The sequence below is a fragment of the Ambystoma mexicanum genome, chromosome 13 (genome assembly GCF_040938575.1).
Source record: "Ambystoma mexicanum isolate Mex_15411 chromosome 13, UKY_AmexF1_1, whole genome shotgun sequence".
NCBI classification, from domain to species: domain Eukaryota; kingdom Metazoa; phylum Chordata; class Amphibia; order Caudata; family Ambystomatidae; genus Ambystoma; species Ambystoma mexicanum.
Window position 1 is genome coordinate 205,906,122 of NC_090938.1, and position 24,376 is coordinate 205,930,497.

Here is a 24,376-nt window from a genome sequence, read left to right on the forward strand (position 1 = left end):
TGCAAGAGGTCTTGACATTAATACATAAAGACTGTCTGCCATCTGATGACCATATTACTGTTCTTTTCATTTCCCAGGCCTGCTGGCCGGGTCATGCTAGGAGCGATGATACACTGCGGGAGGTGAACTGATACAATGTTAGTGTATTACGCTAGCTCATGTCCGTCTTGTTCGTGGGAACGTGCTCGCAGCGGATCTGCGGCAACAGGGATGTTCTCCAAGGGTGGGGGCCGCGCTACAGGGCGCTGAGCTCACACCATCTTTACCGGGCAAAGAATGGTTTTTGGGCCTAGCTAAATTTGTGTTGTAATCAATACATATGGGCATTCGATACGTGTGGGCAATGTCTCCAGTGGGTGAGCCCTCCACCACCTGGGCCCGGGTGGCATGAGGGAACGCCCAATGGGCCATAGCCCTCACCTGGGGAAGGAATGCAGGCGAGAGGGGTCTCCTGGACCAGCCCTCCCCTACAATATCTGCAACTCCGATTTAATTATAGCCTCCAATAACTTTCCCGGGTAAAGAAATGGGGCGGTATCTCGCAAGGTCTACATGGTTCAGTCCTAGCTTCTTCAGTAAAGGGGTCACAGAATAATGTTTGACAATCTGGTACCATTTCAAGTTCAAAAAAGCAATTAATGATCCTAAAGATATTTGTGACTTACGGAGATCTATTTTATAATCCTTGCTGGACATGGCTCATGAGGGCTGCCAGTATGCCGACATTTGGCCGTTATGCCAGTAAAATTAGGAAGACGGAAGAGGATTGATTGCAAGGAGGGAAATACCCTTGACCTTTTCACCGATAGACTGCATCTTTCATGAGCCTTCAAAAGTAGGAAACGTAAGACATGGAATTAAAGCTAAAGAATCCTGCATTGTGTGTCGGAGGTACCCGGGCTCCAGCATTGATAGTCAAGGCAGGGAGAAGCTTTTGCCGCCTTGGTACTGTCCTTCGCTCCTATGACAAAGCAGCACCAATTAAGTCAGCACAGCAGGTAACTTGGGGAGACTAATACCAGACCGGTCTATGTGGAAATCAAGGTAACAAGCGGCAACATTGTATGTAGAAGATTATTAAGACAGCAGATGAGTGAATGAACTTTGAAGCTAAAAAACAATACTGTACACAGTGGTCTGGCATCACGTGGATGCTCAGTCGTAGGTCTCTGTTGGGTATGTTAAATGTTAATGTTGAAGGACATTTATACTGCGCACGATCAGCAGCGGAGTGGTCCCCCGGCGCTCTCGTGGCTCTGAAAGAGGAAGGGAGGGGAGTTAGAGGGAGGAAGCTAGAAAAGTGCAAGAGAGCAGTGATGTGCTGATGGCGGCGTCAGCCCGGTGGGTCCGTTGGCTGGGCCTGGGGTGTTTGCGGCGGCTGGTAGTCGTCGTGTACTGTTGTGCGAGTCTGTGTTTTTGTTTTGTTGTTGAAATCTAGTGAAAGTTTGTGCGGTTTGTTGTGCTGTAGATTTGTGGTTGTGTTTGGTTTGGAGTTTGAGAGATGTATGCGGAGGGCGGAAATTGTTAGTGCAAATTGATTAGTTGGCATTTCTATCCTCACTTGAGGCGGTGGGCTTCGGCTTCTGTAGTCTCCCCAGATGGGTTTCGGGAGCACCCCAGCTCCTCTGTCCTAATCTGGGTCCGTTGGGCCTTGAAAGGTCCCTTTCAAATCTGGCCCCCTCCTCCTTTTCTCCCTCTCAGCCCTACCCGCCTTCCCTTCCCCCTCATGCGGCCCGTGCACCGGTCAATGTCCATAGCTCAGTTATTGTGGTGTTTGATAATATCCCGACAATTTCACAACCCTGTGGTATCTGGTGGGAACTAATGGGCGAGTGCGGGTGTTGGGTGGGGTTGTTGACTCCGTCTCCATGGGTGTCGCCTGAGTTCCACACTATACTCTGCGTCACTCGTCCGGGTGCCGTGGGAGCTACCCTGTTGGGTCTGGGAGTTGTCCGTGTCCACTCTAGTTTAGTCATCCATATTCCATTCTGTTTCGGTTTTGAGTTCGAGTCTGTGGTGGTGAAGAGCCAGGTTTTTAATAATTTCCTAAATTTTAGGTGACCTTTGGTGTTTATTTCTTTTGGGATGATTAAGTGGTAGAATGAGGTGCCTCCAAGTTTTTTCTTGAGGTATGGTTTTGGTTCCAGGTGAATGTCGTTACTTGACCTGAGGTGTCTTGTTGGCTTGTAGATTATTTTCTTTTGTAGGAATTCTGCTCTTTGTCCGCTGATTGCCCTCTGTGTTATGCACATTGTTTTGAAGGTAATGCAATGTTTTACTGGGAGCCAGTGTAGTGTTTTTAGAGCAGGAGTGATGTGTTCTCGTCTTGATAGTTTAAGGAGTAGTCTGGATAGTCCTGTAGTTTCTTCAGGAGGTATTCTGGTATTCCGAGGTAGAGGCTGTTTGCATAGTCGATTCTTGACATGATGAGGGCAATGATCGAGAGTGTTTTGTGCATGAAGGAGAAGAAAGGTAGGATTCTTCTTGCTGTGTGGAGGAGGAAGAAGCATTTCTTGAATGTTGCATTTATTTGTGGTTCTAAGGTTAGGGTGTTGTCCATCATGACTCCCAGATTTTGTATTACCTTAGATGGTGATGGTGCGGTTACCATTTCTGTTGGCCACGGGATGACGGTTTCGTTCTCTTGGTCTTTGGATATGATCATGATTTCTGTCTTGCCTGGGTTGATTTTAGGTTGTTGGCAGACTTCTTTTAGACACTCGATTAGGGTTGAATGATCGGCTTGGGTGTCTTTGATTTTGTAGATGATTTGAGTATCATCTGTATAGTTGTTGCATGTAATGTTGTACTTTTTGAAGATTCTGATAACCGGAGTCTGATAGATGTTGAAGTTGATAGTGAGGACCCTTGTGGCAGTCCAGTCGTTAGTTCTTGTAATGGATTAGAAGGTTTAATCCATACGGTTTCTGTTCTGTCTGGTAGGAATGATTTAGTCCAGAGAAGTGCTGTCTGTTATGCCTATGTCTTTTGGTTAGGGTGTCATGACGAACTGTGTCGAAGGCTGCGGAGAGGTCGAGTAGGATAAGGGCTGAGGTTGTGTTTGAGTCTGTTAGTTTTTTGGTCGTCCCAGATGGATAATAGTGCTGTTTCCGTTCCTCTTGCAAGTCTGAAACCGACATGAGCTTGGTCTTAGCAGGTGGTGTTTTTCTACGTGTTGTTGGGTTAGTTTGTATACCTAGGTTTCCAGGAGTTTTGCTTGGTAGGGAATGTTTGTAATCGGCCTGTAGTTGGAGAGGTCTTTTACGTTGCCACTTGTTTTTTTAGAAGTGGTTTGATATATGCCGATTTAAAGGTCCCCGGTACAGTTCCTGTTGCTAGTGATAGGTTCAGAGGGTTTCTGTAGTATTCTGCTGGCGTTCCTTGTGCAATAATTGATTTGTAGATGTCCGGGGGACAGGGATCCATGGGTGATCCAGCTTTCTTGCTGTGTTTTACCAGTATTGCGAATGCCTCTGCTGATATTTCAGGAATGTTTTTGAGTTTGTGCTGAGGTTCTGTGATAGGTACGCTTTGTAGTATGTTGTGGTTGGTTGGTATGTTTTGTATGGTTTGACGGATGTCATCAATTTATTTATTTATTTATTTATTTTTTTTAAGTGGTCTGCCAGGTCGTTGCATAGTTTCTCTGAAGGGGCTGGGGTGTTGTCCCAGCCTGGACGGTTTCTCATCTCTTTAATTATGTTAAACATTTCTTTTTGGGTGTTGCTGGCATTGGTATTCTGTCATCATAATGCCTTCTTCGCCTTTTGAATTTCCTTCTTGTATGCGTGGATTTGTCTCTGGAACAGTTTTTTTTTTTGTCTGGGTTGTATTCTTGCCTCCACTCCGGTTCCATCTTTTTGTTTTCCTTTACCATGGTGCTTAATAGTGCGGTGAACCAATTTTGCCGTTGCTCTTTTTTTGATGGGGGTGAATGGTTTTTCTGGGGCGATCTTGTCAATTGTGTCTGCAATCCATTTGTGTAGTAGCTCTGCTTTCCCGTCTAGGTCAGCTTGGTCTAGTTCTGTAGTTGAAGGTTTGGTTAGCTCCAGTTGTTCGAATAGGTTGCTTTCTTTGACGTGTTTCCAGTTTCTTTTGTTGGTGGTTGTGAGTTTAGGAAGTTGGATGCAGATTTGAGTAGGCAGAGTGATCACGAATGAGATGATGAGATGGTCGCTCCACAGTATTTGTATTGACGATGCCGTGGTGATCAAGTTCTTCCTTGGCGAAAATTGCGTCGAAGGTGTGTCCTGCCGAGTGTGTCGCCCCTTTGACTAGTTGTCGTAGTTTCATGGTAGTGAGTTGTTCAATCAGTGTGTTTTGAGAGTTGGCGTGACTGTCTTCAAACCAGATGTTGAAGTCCCCCAGGATGATTAGGTGTTCATGGTTCATGGTTGATGGCTATGATGGTGATGGCTTCCATGAAGTTATCGACGAAGGTTGCATCATATGTCTGTGGTCTGTACACCAGGATGAAAGTCACGTTGGTTTTTGGGCTTGCTGTTAGGGGTATAAACATGGTTTCGCAGTTGAGGATGTTAAGCGGTTCATCTGTTTTTATTTTCAGGTGTTTGAATGATATTGCAATGCCTCCTCCTTTTTTGTTTTTCCTGTTTATTTGAAGTCTGTGGGAAGGTAGCTTTGAAGTGCGATTTTTGTAGTTGTCGTCCAGCCATGTTTCTGTGATGAACAGGATGTCAATGTCGTCATCAAGTAGGTTGAAGATTTCTGTTGAGTTTTTTGAGATGAATCTTGCGTTTCTAAGATTGCAGTGGAGTTTGGAGGTGTTTGGTTTGGACTTTCTTGTTGAGGTCATCTTCTGATCAGAGTTGGGGTTTTCTTCCTGGTCGATCTCTAGTTGAGGTGTAGGGTTTGGGGTGTCGGCGCCATCGAAGAGTTCTTCTAGGTTCTGTCTTGGGTTTTTGTTTTCATCGGGTTCGTGTTCCAAGAGTTGTGGTTGTTGATTCGAAGTTGTGTTTGTTGTTTCTTGTGTTGTTTATCCTTCTTCTGCGCATTTGTTTTCGATAGTTTGATGTTGCTGCTTCTAGGGTTGGGTTGGTTTGCTCTGGTGAGCCGCTGTCAGCGAGGTAAGGAGTTAAGGAGAGGGATATGTCTCTTCTCTCTGTGTTGGTTAGATTCTTGTTCCTGTGGGGGTGCGTTCTGTAGTTGTGGTTCTTTGTTGCTGTTCCGGAGTGTTTGTTCGTTCTTCTTTTTCTTTCTCTCGGAATGGATCGTTTGCGCGGCATTATAAGATAGACAGTTGTTTAGTCTTTATTTATTTGCTGGCGTCCAGTTGGTTATGCTTTGATCTGGCTGTCTTGTGGTGTAGTAATGGGTGTGGAGGCTGTCCGCTAGCAGTTAGGGTTCTGTTTGTAGGTGGTATTTCCAGCTGATGTTGCCGACTCGATCAGTCGCTGTCTTGCAGGGGGTAGAGGTTGGTGGTTAGGGGTTATGTAGTTGGGTTTTATCGGTGGCTCTCTTTCGTGTCCGTCTCCCTATAGGTGGTTCACTGCAATGAACAAGCAGTGTGGGTTTAAGAAGGTTATCTACGAGTTGAAGGTGGTTTTGAGGGGTGCAGCTAGGGCTTGTGCCTTATGAGGCGTGAGCCCCTAATCGGGGTGTCACTTCAGAGTAATTCACTTGTGGGTTATGTCGCACTTTAGGAGTGAGTTGGTCAGCGGGATTTGAGAGGTCTATCGATGAGATCTGAATATCAAACTATACAGCCTGGAAATAGAACCCCTACCAAATTTGAGAGACCTGTGTAGTGGGAGAGAGGCCTATCGATGCAGCCTAAATACACACAATGCAATATGGAGACAGAACCGTTATTAAATTTGAGAGGCCTGTATAGTGGGAGAGAGGCCTATCAATGCAATCTAAATGTGACCCAATATGTAACCAGAACCCTTATTAAAATTTGAGCGACCTGTATAGTAGGAGAGAGGCCTATCGATGTGATCTAAATATCACACAATGCAGCCTGGAATAGAACCCCTATTAAAATTGTAGAGACCTATATAGTGGGAGAGAGGCCTATCAATGCAATCTGAATGTCACACAATGCAATCTGGAAATAGAACCCCTACCGAATTTGAGAGACCTGTATGGTGGGAAAGAGGACTATCAATGCAATCTAGATATCACACAATGCAATATGTAACCAGAACCCTTATTAAAATTTGAGCGACCTGTATAGTGGGAGAGAGGCCTATCCGTGCAATCTGAATGTCACACAATGCAGCCTGGAAACAGAACCCCTACCAAATTTGAGAGATCTGTATGTTGGTAGAGAGGCCCACCAGCGCAATCTGAATAGCCCGCAATGCAACAAGTAGCCAGAACCCCTATTAAATTTGAGAGACCTGTATAGTGGGAGGGGGGGGGGGCAATCACACTGTTTAATGTTGGTTTGCTAAATGGCTAGGTTTCTGTGGTGGAGTTGTAGCTCTCACCTGAACCAGGCCACTCCTACCTTACGGGTCCTTGTAGTTGATGGTTGACGGCTGCTCACTGACTTTCCCTGTAGACACCCCCCGACTTCCCGGAGCCGCCTCTGTCGGGGCGACCATTGGCCCCGGGGTCCCTAGCCGCAGGGCTGCCTGGCAGGGGGCTGCATGGGAGGGTCCGCTGATATCTGGCTCGGCGGCCAAATAGTGGAGGAGGCGAGCAAAAAGTCTGGGTGAGCAGTGGGAGAGGCGCCTACAGCACGGGTCTCTAGGCCCAGCTGGCGAGGTCCCAGCCAATCGGGGCCGGTGTTGTGGGCCCCAGATGGCCACTCGGGGATGCAGGGAGGCGGGCTGAGCAGGAGCTGGGAAGCGAGGGAGGGTTGGGGCTATGGGGTACTGGGGGCAGCAGAGGAAGGTGGATTGGGCTGATCGAGGCCCGGGTCTCTGTGGGGGATGCGCTTACCTAGAAGATGAACAAGGCTCAAAGGAATCCAGTAAAATCACAGAAGGCCCGGAGGGTCTTCAGATGGGCCTCTACTCACCTCCCTTGCACGATGGAAAATGCAGGCAGGGGGGGCAGAACGGCGTAGGGCCTACGAGGCAGAGCCAATCACCGGAGGGGGAGGGCTAGGGAGACGGGAATAGGAAAGTAAGCCATGGGGAAGGGGAGCGCAGTACACGGGCCGGGGAGGGGGCTCTCAGGGGTCAATAAATCACAGAAGGCTCAGAGGGTCTTCAGAGGGGCCTCTACTTGACTGAAACTCCAACTGAAAGGGTACAAACTTTAAAAGAGAGAGAATTGTGAAATCAAAGTGGTCCTGCAACGGGTCAAGCCAAACCCTGTGCACATTCGAAAGTCTTTGATACTCGATGTAAAATTGACATTGGTCCGAGCCCAGCTGAGGGAGGCTAATTGTGTAGAAGGGATCTGAGCCCGGCAGAGGAGGATCCGGGGTGAACTGGGAGTCACCTGAAAATGAAGAACCGACGAACATTGTGGAAAAGGTGAAAGACCTGCTCGAGCCCTGCGGAGGAAAGCCTATGCAAAACATTATGCTAAAAGAATCTGAGCCTGGTTGAGGGGGTTGCGGGGTGGATATTGAATAATCTGATGTGAATACCTGTGAAAATCTACAAGGGAAAAAAAACTTGTTGTATATTCGGTTGCATCAGGCCCTTTGAGTGAAGAGACTTTGAGAAGCAAAGAGACTTGCGCTCCGGAGGCTCTGATGCTGATTAGTGAACTGTACTTGTGCTAAAGAAGCCAGAGACTGTTATGCTCGAGTGAGCAGCCTTATCCAGTGCTAAAAAACGCGCGGAAGGGAGGCCAACGACCTGAAAACCTGACATCATTTTGAGAACTTCTTTCTTTTTCATAACATTATTTCCCACACTATTTGTGTTTAGAGGTAAGGATTGGCAATAGGTTTTTTAGTATAGGCCCTTGTTTATTTTGACAAGACACCACTTGGACTGCGTTATTATTATTTGATGGTCGTAGCTTGCTCCCATCTGTAGATTTTGGTTTAGATAGGCGTTTATCATACCTTTTTGAAGTTCAGTAAACACCCTTTAACTGTGATCAATTGTGACTGTCTTACTGTTGATGCCATGCCTTCCTTACAGCGCGTTGCCACAGGGCTATCCTTCCCGTCATGGCACAGGCACTCCGTGCAACCAGACATTTCAAGGAGTGCCTTGGCCATATTTATGTCGTGACAACGGGTGGGCCGAAGGAGTAGAGTGAGGGGCCCCAACTGCGAAAGGAAGTGAGAGCACTGAGAACATCAATTGAAAGTTAAACCCAATTTGACGTGATCCAAAGATCTTCTGCTCGACAGGGGATGTAATGGGGGGGCCACAAGTCAAGACAAGGAGTTTGTTACAAGGAAGGCGAATACTGAAACGTACAGCGAGAGTGAAGCAGAGGGTGTGAGGAGGAACCTAGATAGAAAGCCGCCAGGCCAGGACTTAAAAGAAGGTTTTGGACTTTGTGTAGGCCATTCTTATTGGATTTTTCTAATCTAAATATAAACAATGCAAACAAATCAGTAACAGTAGATCTACTTGCATTAGCATGCATGAAATAGCAATCTATAAGCTTTAATATGTCTTTTGATGAGCCATTCTTTGATTTTTAATCTAAATTTAAACACAGTAAACAAACTGGTAGCAGTAATTGTGCCTGAACTGGCATGCAAAAATGACCTTGCTGTAAACTGTTATATCCTGCTTCCCCACCTCCTGGCTTATCTGTGTAGATTGATCCTGTGTGGCTGTGATGTCATAGAATGCACAGCACACGCTGATGCAGCAGCCTGGAATGTTATGCCTTGAGCTTGGTTCCGCCCAGAGCGAATTAGGGACATGAAGCCTGGGTAGTGGGAGCCAGTGGGCTCTCCCTGTAATACTTAGTATCCTGCCTACCATCGCCTGTACCTGTTGTTCCTGATGTAACCTGTAAACGTGCAACCCATTAAAATAAGGACTTACTACAAAGATGACTTCTGAATTTGCTTTGTAATACTTTTGCATGTGTGGCGATGAGCTTTTTCTGTGAAAGGTCCAAGCTTTTTTTAATCCAGTCCCAGTTAGCTGCCTATGAAGTTCGAATTTACCATCAGAATTAAAAAAAAAAAAAGAGGGTTGCAATATATTTTTTATAGATGGCTATCAACAATCACTTGTTCTTAGTCTGTATTGTCCTTTCAGATGGTACTATCTGATCATATTTGATTGACCATGATAATATTCCCTTTAAGTCAGTCTAATAACAAGTATTCACTGTGAGGACTGTAGTAAAGTTATCTGTTTTTTGTTTTCCCTTTCAGGTACATTGTCGGAATTCACCACTCGGACGGATTTATCCTGCTGCTTGCCATAGTGAACCAGAAAGCCCAAAAAACTCTCCCATTTTCTCTCCAGCACGAAAAAAGGCTAAACTTCAAAAAGAAAAGAATTGTCCCAACCGTCCAGTTTTAAAACCAGAAATGTCACCAGCACAAGGAAAGATTGATGCTCAGAACAGACATTTCCCCATGAATTCTAGTGCTAAACTGGGATTTTCCCCAGCACGAGAGATGACCGAGGTGCACATTACAAGGCATTCGCCTACTGATTTGCTTTCCAAAGTTGACTCGTCTCCAGGACAGGGAAAGATAATGGTTAAAATTAGGCGTTCTGTCTCACTTTCCAGTCCTAAAGTGGAATCCTCTCCAGCACGACAGCCTGCTGATACTCAGAACAAATGGGCTTCTCCCATCCAATCCTCTACTACCAGTTTAGAATGCTCACAAGAGAAGGTTGAGGCAAGGAAGGCGAGACGTTCAATCGTCTACCCAAGCTCCAAAGTAGAATGTTCGCAAGTGCGAGAGAGCAATGGTCAGAAGAAAGATTATACTTGTATCAATCTTAGCCCCAAACTGGAAGGCTCACTGGCTCGAATGGAGATTAAGACTCCGAAAGGGCATTCTCCCTGCCTTCTCAATCCTAAATTGGAATCTTCTCCAACACAAGACAAGATTGAGGCTCACAAGAGGAGGCGTTCTGTTCCCTTACAAAGTCCCAAACTTAAATCTTCGCCATTACGGATAAAAGCAGAGACCCCACATTCACTCATTAGTTTTAGTCCAAACATGGAATCCTCCCCAAACGTAGAAAAGTCTGACAAGACTAGGTATGTTCCTTTTTATTCCAATCTAAACCTAGAATCTTCACCAGCACTTAAGAAAGATACTTGCAAAAGGGCATTGACTTCTCCAGTCTGTTGCAATACTACAGTGATCTTCTCACCATCCCCACAAAAAAAGATTGATGATCTGAAGAATAGGCAATCTTACATCCCTTCATGTCCCAAAGAGGAATACTTAAAATTACAAAATGTTCAGGCACAGATAAATGTGAATTCCCCCATCCATCAAAGTCCTGTAAATGGATCATTGTCCACACAAGAGGATATGGCTCACAAGACCATGGTTTCCCCCACTCGTTCAATTCACAATCTGGATTCCACACAAGCGCAGGCTGAAACTCAAAACCACTTTCATTCTCATTTACAAACAAGTCCCAAACTGGGATTGAGTCCATCAAAAGATGCAGAGGCTCATAGTTTCGGTAATTCTCCACCCCATGCCAGTCCAGATCTAGAATCCTGTCTATCGCAGGCTTCCTTGTCTCAGTCAAACAGACTTTCTCCTATTCATCAAAGTCCTCAATTGGAATCTTCTTCATCAATCGAGGTAGAGGCTTTCATGAAAACCGAATCCCTTCTCTGTACTAGTCCCCATTTAGAGTTGTCTCTGGCCTGCGAGGTGGTAGGCGCTTCTGAAGAAAACGGGCAGTCCCCCATCTGTGCTGTTCCCACTGGAAGATCCTTGTTATTTCTAGAGATTGAGGATACAGAAAAGCATCAATCTCCTGTACATGTCAATCACAACCTGAAATCATCATCTGTGTGGGAGGTGGACAAAGAACCGAAGAGCAGACATTCGTTTATTCACTCCTGTCTGAAGCTAGAAGCCTCACCAGAGCAAGGTCATGCTGAGGCTGAACAGAAGAGTCCTCCTCCCATACCCACCAGTCCCACACTGCACTCCTCGCCATCACAACTGACTTGCACAAATGAGCATTCTCCAATCACTCAAACACCAAAAGTGGGATCCTCGCCTTCTCAACAGTTTGAGAATGACAAGCGGATTGATACTCCCATTCATAACAGTCCCCATCTGGAATCTTCCCCAGCACAAGAGAAGGCAACGTTTCAAACTAGTGAGGTTTCATTCAGTGATGTTAACCCAGTATTGATCTCCCTGGTGTTTCAAGATGCTGAAGCTCATGAAACCAACGATTTTCCCATCCAGGTCTGTCCTGGTCTAGAATCCTCCCCAACACATGCAAACAATAAACTACAAATAAACAGTTGCTCTAGTCATACGAGTCCCAACTTTGGATCCTCCCTATCACATTCTTTTTCCAAAGTGGAGTTCTCATTAGAACAAGAGAGGTTATCAGCTAATGAGAACATGCCGTCTCCTTTTCACACAAGTTCCAGCCTGCAATCCACACCAGTACAAACTAAGGCTGAGGGCTCACCAAACGGACCTTCTCTTGGCCTAAGGAGTCCCACATTTAAAGTCAACATTTCTGAAAGTAGGGATTCTCCCAACCCTGCCAGTCCCAAACTGGAATTGCTGCCATCAGAAGAGGATGAGACCTGCACGATTTGGCATTCCTCTGTCCATAAAACTGAAATACTTGGAGCCTCGCCATTACTGTGCTCGGAGGCACACACGGATAAGGGTTCTCCTGGTCATGGCGATTCCAATTCAGGGTTTTTGCCAGGAAAAATTAACACTGTGGATCAAACGTGTATCTATTCTCCTAACCATGTGTCACCCAAACCTGAGCTACTATTTCATTCCAGTCCCAAAGTGGAGTCATCACTACAACCAGAAAAAGATGAGGCTAATGAGCACAGGAATTCTGCCATTCACACCAATCCAAAACTGGGATCCTCACCAGAACAAGAGAAGGAGGAGGCTAATGAACACTGGCATTGCCCCATTCATACCAGCCCCAAACGGGGATGCTCGGCAGAGCAAAAGGACAGCAAGGCTCATGAACTTGGGAACTCTCCCATTCACACGGATACCAAATTTGGATCCTCCCCAGAACAAGAGGAGGAGGCTAATGAACACAGGCATTCTCCCATTCATACTTCCCCAGAACAAAAGGATGAGGCCAATGAACCCTGGCATTCTCCCATTCATACCACCCCCAAACTGGGATCCTACCCAGAACAAGAGGATGAGGCTAATGAACACTTGCATTCTCCTATTCATACCACCCCCAAACTGGAATGCTCACCAGAGCAAAAGGATGACACTAATGAACACTGGCTTTCTCCCATTCATACCACCCCCAAACTGGTTTCCTCACCAGAACAAGAGCAGGATCAGACTAATGAACACACACATTCTCCCACTCACTCCAGTCCCAAACTGTGCTCCTCGCAAGAACGAGAGAAGAGCAATAATCGTACAAAATATTCGCCCATCAATATGAACTCCAAACTGAGACCCTCCCCGTTGTACTCCAGTCGCAAAGTGGGATCTTCAACAAAACAGAAGGCAGAACGTAATGAGAGCATCCATGCCAGTCCTAAATTGAAATCATCGCAATTTAGAGATGCTGATGCTTACAAAAGCAGACATTCTCCTATAGATGTCAGTCCCAAGCTTCGTTCCTTGCCATTCCGTGAGGCTCACAAAACCAGCCATTCTCCAATCGATGCAAGTCTCAAACAAGAATCCTTCCCAGCCTTGGAGAAATCTGATGCACAAAAGAGCAAGTATTCTCCCAGCCCTCGGCGGGTCACAATAGGATGCTCACCTGCGAAGGAGAATCTTGGGCCTCAAAATAGTAATTCTCCAGTCCATACCACTCCAAAATTAGGATTGTCCCCAGCCCAGAAAAAAGCAAATACTCAAAACATAAAGCATTCTCCGATAAACCGAACGCTCAAGTTGGAATCTCCACCTGAAAGGGACATTTCTAAGGGTCAACGGAAAGGTCGGTCCCCCATCCAGTCTTGTGGTAAACTGGAATCCTCATTCAATCATAAGATCGAATGTCCAATAACCAGGCATTCTCCCATCCAGAACGGTACCAAGCACAAAGACTCACCAGCTCTGCAGAAGATGAAGCGTTCTCCTATCCAGACCAGTCCCCAACTAGAATCTTCACTATCTCGGAAGAATATTGAGTGTCCGAGAACAAGACATTCTCCCACCCAGACTGGTAAAAATCTGGTAGGACCGCCATTGGCAGCCAAGATTGAGATACCGAAGACAAAACGTTCTCCCACTCGGGTCAGTCCCAAATTGAAATCATCAGAGCCTCTGAAAACAAGGCATTCTCCCAATCAGGCCAGTGCCAAACTGGTTTCTTCATCCACTCCGAATAAGATTGAAATCCAAAAGACAATGCGTTCTTCAATCCAGACCAGCCCCAAACTTAGGTCCCCAACGAGTCTAAAGCAGATCACGACTGCAAAGATGAAACCGGAATCTAGTTCAGCACCAGCCAAGGTTGAGCCTCTGAAGACAAATATTCCTCCTTTTCATTCCAGTACCAAATTGCAACCTTCGCTTGCTTGGAGGAAGGGGGAAACTCACAAAAGCATCAACCCAGGTAACTCAACTACTCCAACAAATACCCAAGTAAGAAGTATGAGCTGCTTAAACGTTTACAAGCTGAAAATGTGTTTGTGTATCATGCAGGGGCCCTCTTGATTTTTGTGTTGATATTATTGTTCAGAGTTACTTTTTGTACGAGTAGATTTCATACAGTCTTACTGTTAGGTTTTTACAAAAGTCCCATCTGTAATAAGGCTGTAGAAAGCCTACCTTAGATGAACAGGGGGACACCCCCTAGGTTTAGCCTGAACCACAAATGTTTTGTAGCTATGGCTGAGCAGCCAGGCTCCGTCTTGGAGGGATGAGAGCTGTAGTGAGGCATACAGCACTTAACGCATACACTTAGTTCAAGGAAACACTTACACACTAGCAGTTACAAAGTATTTATTTTATATACACTAAAGCTTGTAACTTAAGTAAGAGAAGTACTATCATACAGTAGCATTAAACACAGAATATATATGTAATATCAAAAGGATAAAAGATACAAAACACTTTTAAAGTAACACAAGTGGTAGAAACTAAACGCGTAAGTAAACTTTAGACTAAGTTGTATGCTTTAGTTAACCCCTGCTGAACCAAATCTTAGGACGTCCAGCTCTATTGTAAGTGAGTCTCGGAGTCAAAGGGGCATTTGGGGTCTGGTGACCAAGGGCAAAAGAAGGAAAGCCGGCGATCCAGCATAGTCAATGAAGAGTTTACAGGTAAGTAGCAGAAGAATTACTTGGTATATAGCACAAAGGGTCGTCAACCCCAATGTATAGCTCAATGGAGGCAGAGGAGGGGATACAAGTAACAGCCTAGCTGCAACCCTCTGAAACACAAGAACAACAAAACAGTCCCCAGATAAGTATTAGGGATTGAACAGTACCTTTTCAGTGAAGAAGCTTGTGCAGCAGGTCGGTCCCCAAGGGGAGGCGACCACTGACTCCAGTTCAGTTTTCTTGGTCTTAGTGACTGAAGAAAAGAACTTGCAATGGATGTGATGGTTGATCTCGAGTAGTTAGGCTCCCAGCAGAAGATTCTCGCAGCACTGGCTCGTTGGCACCTTTTTCAAGGCTCAGTTGATGGATGGTTTTCGTGCGGTAGACTTTGCTCCTTTTCTCTGTCGTCTTGGCTGAAGGGACTTTCAGGAGCAGAATACAGTCTCTGGAGACTTTGCTTTCGGTTGATGTTGCACTGCAAAATGGCAGATGCCACCAGGTATCGGTGAATTGCGGGCGGGCCATGGAGTTAGCTGCTCTTCCAGGAAGGGTGCAAAATGCAGTTTGTCTTGGGACTGGTTCGGCCCACAAGTCCAAGGGATGAAGTTGTCCGCTTCAGGCCTTCCCTGTCGAAGAGAAGTTTAGGTCAGGGCTGCAGTGGTTACTTAGATGCCTCTGGTGGTCGCTGGAAGTGGCTGCGGATGATCTTCACCTCCTCCTGCTTCTCCTCCTCTTCTTCTTCTTTTTCTTCTCCTCCTCCTCCATGCGGGAGTCCACCAAATCACCAGGTCCACATTCATTCAAACCTGGAGGGGTGGCTGTCCAATAGGGACAACAAGCCTCCCAGCACAAACTGGTTCCAGGCAGGCACACTGCAGGACAAAGACAGGGAAGTTTCAGTCACCTGCCACACTTCCTGTCCTTTCAGACACTCCAAGCCATGACAGGCTTTCCAAGGCAAACCTGCCAAAACAAAAGACCCATCAGGACCTCCCCACCCAGGCAGGTTTAAGAAAGTAAGAACAAGTCATTAACAGGGCTGAAAGTACAGCTACAACCGTAGGCAATGGTGACCCTAGTGTCCTCTGTCGCAGCTGCAAAAGTCCACAAAAAGCCTTGCAAAAATGTACACTGCCACCAGCCTGTCAGATGAACTTGTAACAGTAACTAAAAGTTACTGAAACAGTGAGAAAAGTGAGACAATGCTTCCCCTCAGCACTCCACATAAGGTGAGGTGTGCTGATCTGACAACATAAAATACAGTAGGGACACACTGTCCCCCTCCCCTGGTAACATGTTTAAACCGGTAAAGTTAAAAAGGAAGGCTCAAGCAACTTCAGCAACACTGCACAGAAAGTGATGTGTGCTGCAAAAATAAAATATAAATGCCGGAAAACATGACGGAAAGCACAACTCCATTAAAAAGTATTAAAACGAGATAGAAAGGGTTCCCAAGGTTAGAGTAAAAGAATGAGTGACTGTTGAAAAAGGTTCCCACTCACTCAGGAGAATCAGTCCAAGAATCCAATAGTCCAGCAAAAAAATGATGGGGTACTCACAAAATGGGGAGAATTTCACTTAAGGAAAATCGTTTAGCTTGGCTTAAATGTTTGTATGTATCTACGAAAAGCAGACCAAAACAGACTATTTATTTTTATTGGCATGGGGAAAGGTATTATTAAATGCGTGTATAGTTTTTGGTTTTGTCCAAGCCTGCATGTCTTACAAATCTGCCTTCTTTAATGGTTTCTCTTACAAACTACAACTGAGCCCTTTTACACTCCGCCCCTGATAAAAATGTTCTTGGAACTGCAGTGTCGTAGAATGCATAAATGTTTTCTGAAGTATTCCTCCAGGTATCTGTAATCTGTGCTGTATTTCACCACAAAAAAATACATTTCAGAACTTCATGAAGACCTCCTTTTTGATCTGTTCGCAAAATGCAACCGATACAGGAAAACCTCTGGAGGCGATCTGTTTTTCTGAATCTGTGACATTTTGATTTGTTTGCCCCATGCAGAGGGCTACAGTGCAGGAAATCCACCGCCTGTGCTTCGCACAGGGAATCGCCCGGCATCACACATTTGATGCATGAGAGAATAGCCTGTAGATTCCTGCTGCTCTTTTCTGCGTTTGCAAAAAGCAGGCAAAGTCCATAGTGGGAAAAACACAGATTAGAACAATTTTAAAAACCCACCCCAATCAAAAATCGCGCAATCTCTTGTTTCAGAGTCTTCAACCCCAATGAGGGCTACTCTAGTTCAATGATTCCAAAATAAAACGATCTCACTCTCACTCTGGAATAAGAAACAAGCTATTTAGTAACATTTTTTTATTTCAGAATTAAGTCCTGTTCAAGGTAGATTATGTAGCCCCAACAATACAAGTTTAGGTCATGTAGTTCAGTTTTCAAACTGCGGCTTTGAACAGACACAGTAACATGCAGCAGTGTCTGCATGTTACAATGTTGCGGTAATACCTAAAATGCACGGGCCTCATGTTAGAAATGAAATGTTTATTGGTCAGTACACATTATTTGTACAAATAATTTATTTTAAATTGCTCTGATTGATACTTTGATATTTCTTTTGGATTTAAAATGACTTGTTGCAAAATTCACTTCGTTTCAATGTAAAACCTTTGCGATTCAATGACAATTTAACCTTGGCAAATTAATGAAATCATGGCCCTTAGAAAATGCCACAGTGTAAAATATGGACAAATATGTAACAATTGTTTTTTGGTTTTTTTGGTCTAAGTTAAACACCACTTGTTTTCCGTTACACTACTTGAGGCCACGACAATGAAAGTGGTTGAGAAACATAAAATAATTCATTTCATATAAAAAAGGCTTAGGCCTTTTTATTAAGAACAAAATGTTCAGTTGTCTTCTAAATAAAAGTAAGACTCCCACCCAGCCCCGCCATGCAGTATGAACAAGATGTGCATTAGAGATAGTTAAGGTTCAATCCCATCTTGTCAGAGCTCTCCTGACCCAATTTGTGGGTCTTCTACACTTTTTGCTCTCTTCTTTGCTTTTGTTTTGCGGCCAGAGGGATTCATCCTGCAGCTCCTTTTTTTTCTGATGTGCTCCCCTTAGTAACAGATATAGCGAACAAGGCAGAAATGTTTTTTAAGCACCTTGTTTTGGTACCAGGGTGGTTCTGTCACCCTTTTGGTACATTGTGATTTAGGCTGATGGCAGCTGTAATTTAGGTTTGGCTTCAATAAGGGTGTAGTCATTTTTACACATAATGTACTGTTGTGGTAGCCATTGGGATTTGTTAATTTCTTTTTAGGCTTTCCCTTTGCAGGCCTCAAAATGAAGATTTTATGAGCAAGAGGTATATATAGGTCCAGTGTAGTGTGCATCATATTGTATGCAGGAGCTCTTAGTAGAGCACCAGGAGCAAGTAGATGGCGTGCTCCAAATCTAACATTTATGTGAGATATAAACGTGTGTCCATTATGTGCAATCCATGACGCTTTGAAGGTCTTCTGGTTGGATCTAATGCTTCTTTATAGAGATTCCCAAATACAGAAAGTTAATGTCACATAGATATATCTGAATGGCACCAGTTGGCCTCTGGAGCCAAAAGTAGCTCCCGGTAGCTGTTGGTGTCAAGCTAACTAGGCTCTCCAGGGCAAGAAGCAGGAGCTAAATGGCTCCCAGCAATTTCGAACCTTGCCCATCCTGGAACCCTCGATTTGCGGTTTAATCTAGTTTAGTCTAGCGTACAGCCCCCTAGATATCCTCATTCTATATCATGTGGTCCTGTGTCATTGTTTTGGGCAGTTTGTTGGGGCAGCTTGATTGACTCCCCTCCAAAACATTTGTGTGCTGACCTGTGTTGTGATTTGGGGGTTGGCTTAGGCCAGCTCCTAGATCAGCATGTTCTCAGTGGGTGACTATTGGGGAGATTTATGCACAGGCCTCTGGTGGGGCTGTTCAATCCACTTCCTTCAGGGTTTTCAGTGTTCATCCAAAAGGAAGACTAGACTGTATATTGCAATGGTAGGCTGAGCTTACACATTTAGTGTGCCCCATAAATCGTATCAAATCAGTCATGCACAGAACCAAGTATTCTCAACAGAACAGAGAAGTCTTGAGGAATATTTGGAATTGCTTTATTTGCAAATTACTGTAGCCTTAAGTGGATGACGCGTGTTTCGGCAAAAATTGACTTGCCTTTCTCAAATCCAGGCCCTGCTCACTTGCTTGAATAGAAGCATAATGCAGGTTAGTGGTAAGTCATGGCTCAATCCCACCTCATGCGGATGTGTCCTCAGCTTACATTATGCTTCTATTCTAGTTATCCAATTGTAGGATTTCTTGAAAAGAATTTACTTACTTAAAACTATCTTACTTAACATTTGACTGTTTCCGGTTAAGGAGGGGTGTAGGGGATGCAAGTGTCCATTACCTAAGGACACTGTATTTGTTCAAATCACTAACCATTAAACACACCTGACTTCATCACACTTCCTCACATGGATAAAGGACGGAATACGAGAGCACACTCTGAGCAAGGCAAAGCGCGCGAAGGAGCAGCAGTTACAAGATGGCAGTTTAATACAAGGAGAAAGATGGCCAGGCCGATTAAGATCGTAAGAAGTGCCCTTGACCTTTTCAACAAAAGACTTACTTTCATGAACTTTAGAGAATAGGAAACTTAAGTCCAGGAATCAAGGCTGGAGAATCCTGCATTGTGTGTTGGAGGTACCCGGGGCTCTTCCGCGTCGATAGTCACGGTGGGGAGAATAGCTTGCTGCTGTGGTACTGTCCTTGGCTCCCAAGCTACAAAACCATTATATTAAAAAAAGAGTCACAAGGGGAGCCAGTGAAGTCGGCACAGCCGGTGAGTTGGGACTGATGCCAAACCGGTCTGTTTTGAAGCCAAGGTTTCAAGCGGCAATATTGTATAGTGAAAGCTGAAGCAAACCGTCTATTAATCGTATGTGGTAATCGACGCGAGCAAAATTGAACTACAGATGAGTGATTGAACTTCGAAGCCAAGACACGATATCTTGGACAGAGTGGTCCGGCACCCGTGTGTGCTCATTCAAAGTCTCTTTGAGATATCCAACTGTGAAATCGAAGTAGTCCTGCAACGGTTCAAGCAAAACAGTGTGCATTTTCAAAAGTCTTCATTGTTAATAATGTAAAGAAAGTTGATGACAAGTAAATGAAGTTTGTCCGAGCCCGGCGGAGGGAGACTTATTGAATAGTGTGTTAAAGAGGATGTGAGCCCAGTTGAGGGGGATCTGAGGTGAATAGTGATTTGCCTGAGAAATTGAATACTTGTGAAAACCTAGGAGGAAAATAACTTATTGATTGTTGCAACAGGCCATCTAAAAGAAGAGACTTTGAAGGGCAAATAGACTTGGGCACGGAAGACCCTGATGCTGATGATTAAACTGGATCTTCTTGCTAGAGAAGCCAGAGACTGTGCTAAGTTAGGGTGTACCGCCTTGTCCCATGCTGAAAACATGGGAAAGGGAGGCCAACAGCCTGAACATCCTGACATAACATTTTTTGAACACTTCTTTCTTTTTCGGAACACTGTTTCCCACACTGTATGTATTTAGAGGTAAGAATTGGCAATAGGTTTATTAGTATAGGCACTTTTATTTTGACAAGACACCACTAGTACTGCGTTTATATTATTTGATGGTTGTAGCTTGCTCCCATCTATAGATTTAGTATTAGATGGGCATTTTTCCAACGCTTTTTGAAGTTCAATAAGCACCCTTGAACTGTGGTCACTTGTGTCTGTCTTACTGTTGATACCATGCGTTCCTTACATGACCCTCGGGTCAGTCCTCTCAGGTACCTAGGCCTGAGCCTGTCTTGGGAAGCATACCACGCCATTCTCAGACCCTGTGTCGAGACTACCACAAACACCTTTGGGGCTGCCTCCTTTACCTCCATTGATGCCACAAACGCCTCTGTTGCCACTGACGACATTGTAACCTCGTCTGCCCATGAATCCTCCGCACTTAACCATCACCTTCCTCCATCTGCCATTGCCACCGGTTTGTCGGGGGACGAACCCGGGGATACAAATGTTTCCACTGATTAAGTGGATGTGATTTGTATGTTGGAAAAGCCCTTGCGTGACAGGATTCAAGACCAGTATTCAAGACCTTGTGTAGTGTTTTGGAATTTCTGTTCCTAAAATTCCCTAAGTGGACCAAGGGTTTCTATCGGTTCTATCTTTTAAAGTCTGCCAACAACTCCGGCATTCACCTTCAGCATGACGGAGTGGTAGAGAGAGGGAGAGGCAATCGGGCTGTGGAAAAAGTGCCCGTCTGTCTCACTCTCAAGGGCAAAAACTTGCTGATGGGGCAGCCTTCTGCCTATTCAGTCATACTGGTAGCAGCTACTCTTTGGGAATAGCTTGGCTTTTTCTTGTGGTAGATTGACTGCATCTTGGACACTGGGCAAAATGTTCAACTAGAATGCCTCTGTCAATCTTAGGCATGATAAAACGAAGGCAGTAATGGCTATTGCTTACTTGAAGATGTGAAAAGAGCTGGGCGATGATGAGGCCCTACTTCCAGCAGAGTTTCAACTCTGGTTTGAACGAGGCGTGCCAAGTGTCTCAAGACGTAAGGGAGTCATTTTATTCCTATAGTGACACTGCTGCTCAGCGCATGGTGATTGGTACAGCTCTCCGGGAACTGGCTCTGCTGAGACCAACCAAATTTCAGCTAGATGTGCTGGAGAAGCTTCTGGGTTTGCTCTTTGACCGGGACAAGTTCTTCATTCTGATTAACGGATTAGGAGTTTAGCACAAAGATGAAAAGTTCCCAGACAGAAAAATCTCTCACATCCGTCACAAAGACTCCAGCTAAATTGTGACAGTCCAATCAGCAAAGGTATCTATTTCTGTTGTGTTCTCAGAGGGTTTCGAGTTTGGAGCAACCAGTCGACCGATCTCAAAGTACCTCCCGTAAGAAGTAGCGATTTTCCCACCCCGAGAGGCTTCTTTTCCCCACTCTACCCCTCTACGGACCCCTATTCATCAAAATGAAGTCTTGCTACAGGACCTCAGTTCCCCAATAGGGGGCAGCGCCTGTTAGCAGCTGAACAATCAAAGAATATCAATAGTGACACCTGGATGCTCTGTGTTGAGAAAGGGCGATTTCCTTTGTTGGGACAGGTTTTCTAAAGTCCACCCAAGGAAGACTTATCCTTGGGCAATACAGAAACTCCAACTCTTACTACAGGTCTGCACCAACCAGTATAGGTTAGGTAGAAATGACAGACCGCCAGGCTTATCTTAGTCCTCTCGCCCTCCTGTAGGAAGGTGCAAATAACTTGTAGCATACATATGGTCCATAAAAACACGTATACACTGATACATGTAAAAATGATGGTTTGTTGTGTGCATATATACACAGGCAAAGAAAATTCTTTATAAAGGCGATTACTATTATAAGTAATAAACACAATATAAAAACCAACTGCTGGTAAGCAAACCATAACGTAAAAGAGTTTGCAGAATAGCAGTATGCAGTTCAAGGTAAGTCAGAACCCAGTATTATAAGTTTAGAATGGCAGTATATTCAAGGTGAGTAGAACCCAATTAGTAATTAACTAGTACACTTATTCTGTTTAAGTTATACTACGAACATTACTTTTCAGAAGAGTGGAACACAATTGAAAGTTATGTAAGAACTTGGCAATTACTTTTCAGAATGGCAGTATGCACTGCAAAGGTAAGTAATACATTTGCGCAACCCATGTAACTTATTCTTTTTCAGGAATATGCAGTTACAATACCAACATTTAGCAGGCAAGTACTTGTTAAGAGTTCGTCCACAGAGGCCTTATGCCTTCGCAACCCTTCCCTAATCTAGGGCATGACTGTTCTCCAAGGCAGAAGGGGAAACTGGTGGTCCAGTCACCAGCAGTAGGCAGAACAGGATCAGGCAACTGTAGGAAATAGAGTTCCAGAGGATATCTTCTTATAACAAGTAAGTAACCAACTTTAGAGTAGGTAAAGGGGTTCAAGGACTATATAAGGCTCCCTGCATGCGTTGCAGCATTAGGTCTGGGCGAACACCCAAACGTGCAAGTCACCACCCTAGCCACGCAGAAGCAACACAAAGACTTTAAGTTTTACCTCAAGCCACGCGGTACCTCAGCAATCAAGATGTTGCAGGCAGACACCTTCACGATGCAGCAGCTACAGGACTGGGTCTGGGTCTCTGGATTTGTGGTCTTTAGATGTAAGAAAGGGCACTGGATGCAGCCCAGGAAGGTCACTGCTCGTCGTGGGATGGCTCGAAATGCAAGTCTTCTTCAGACTGTTTGGTCCCACCAATGCAAGGGTCGGAGGAGTCGTCTTCGTGACTCCTCTGTTGCAAGGAAGAAAGTTGGCACAGGCAGCAGTTACTCAGCAGGCATCTCTGGTCTCTGGAAGTAGCTACAGGTGTCTTCTCCTCTTCTTCCTCATTGGATTCAGGTCCAGTGCTCGATTTATCTTCAGCTTGCAGATCCAGGCCATTTATTCATAAAACCAGCCATCGGCACACATGCTACATTCAAGCTTTGGAGCATGGCTGTCCTCCTAGTTGGAGCTGGTTCCCGGCAGGCATGCCAGAAGAAAAAGGATTGAAGACAGGAAACAAGGGAGGAGTCAGAAACTTCAGACACTTTGGAGCCTTCTCATTGAATTCCTACCGAAGACAAAAGTCCAACCAAGACCTCCCCCACCCAGCACGGCAGAAGGACCAAGAAAGAATAAGCGCACAAGAAATGGTGAAAAAAGAAATTGCCCACAATTTTGGGCCAATGATTACCCTTCTGTGCAGTACCGTGGCTGTGAGCACAGCCTGCGGGTAGAAATCACAAAAATGTATGCTTGTTAATGTAATGAATGTTACAGGAGCAGTAAGAACCCCTCAGCACTCCACGTAAGGTGGGGTGTGCTGATCTCACAATGGGAATTGTCGAAAGGTTAAAAAGTATTCTCCTACCGTTGGGAACATTAGTTAACAAGGTATATCGGAGAAAATAAAAAGGAAGCCCATGTGGCTCCTCAGCAACACTGCACAGGAAGTGCTTCGTGCTCCAATAATAAAATGTAGATGCCCAAAAAGTTATAATAAAGTATGATTCCAAAAATAAAGTATGGAGAGACACAAAAATGACTCCCGTAGATGGAGTAAAAGAAAAAGTGAGTGGGAGAAAAGGGGTCCCATTCAATCGGGAACATAGAATAAGAATCCCCAAGTCCATCAAAAAGTACAGGGAGTCTCGGTATGCAGTAATAAAATTGCGGCAAAAATGTTGCCTTTACAAAAAATCACAGCAGAAATGCAGTGGTTTGACCCGGTAAAGATGTACCCCATTATACCATTTAAGGGTAGCGGGGGACAGCCCACTGCATCCTTTACATATGGATCTGAAGGTTGCGGGGATGTCCTCTGCATCCTTTACATATATTGCAGCAGAGTGCGGCAGCGAAAACCACAGCCTTTTTGCCGTGATTTTTTTGTGTAAACTGCCATTTTTGCTGCGATTTTACACAGAACCGGGGTCTCACAGGTGTAAAGGTGATTTGGCATAAATATGAAAATCTAACCTAACAGCCTTCCCTTTCCACAGCGAAAGTCGGAACCCCTCCTTCAGGGCATTCACAAGCTATTGCTGATGGCAGCTGTAGGGTATTTTCACTTTCAGAGGGGGGGATGGATTCTATTTAAGGTTCTTTACTATCCCCAAGAAAGACAAGGCAGGCCTTGAGATGGGTCATGTACTCCCTACATTCCAAAGAATAGTTTCAAATGTCAACTCCTGCCCTTATATGGGCTTCTTTACAGCTGGTCGACTGGCTAGCTGTTGATTAACTCCAAGGTACATTCCTGCATGTACCAATTTGACCCTCTCGCTGGCATTTCCTCCAGTTCTAACCATTTTTAATATGACGTCCTCTCTGCCCCTAGGTTCTTAAGAAAGCTGATGGCTGTGTTAGCAGCCTCCATTTGGCTGAAGGGTATACACTTCTATCCGTAC

At 44.9% G+C, this 24,376-nt stretch overlaps 1 protein-coding gene across 3 annotated transcripts in view; it reads left to right on the forward strand.

The window, feature by feature from the left end:
* LOC138521091 (mucin-17-like) overlaps window positions 1-24,376 on the forward strand; it is a 217,079-nt gene that overhangs the window by 111,020 nt on the left and 81,683 nt on the right. For all 3 annotated transcript variants that reach the window (XM_069633654.1, XM_069633656.1, XM_069633655.1), the window contains exon 5: window positions 9,281-13,640. In XM_069633654.1, the coding sequence (XP_069489755.1) occupies window positions 9,281-13,640 (4,360 nt within the window). The remainder of the gene's footprint in view (window positions 1-9,280; window positions 13,641-24,376) is intronic.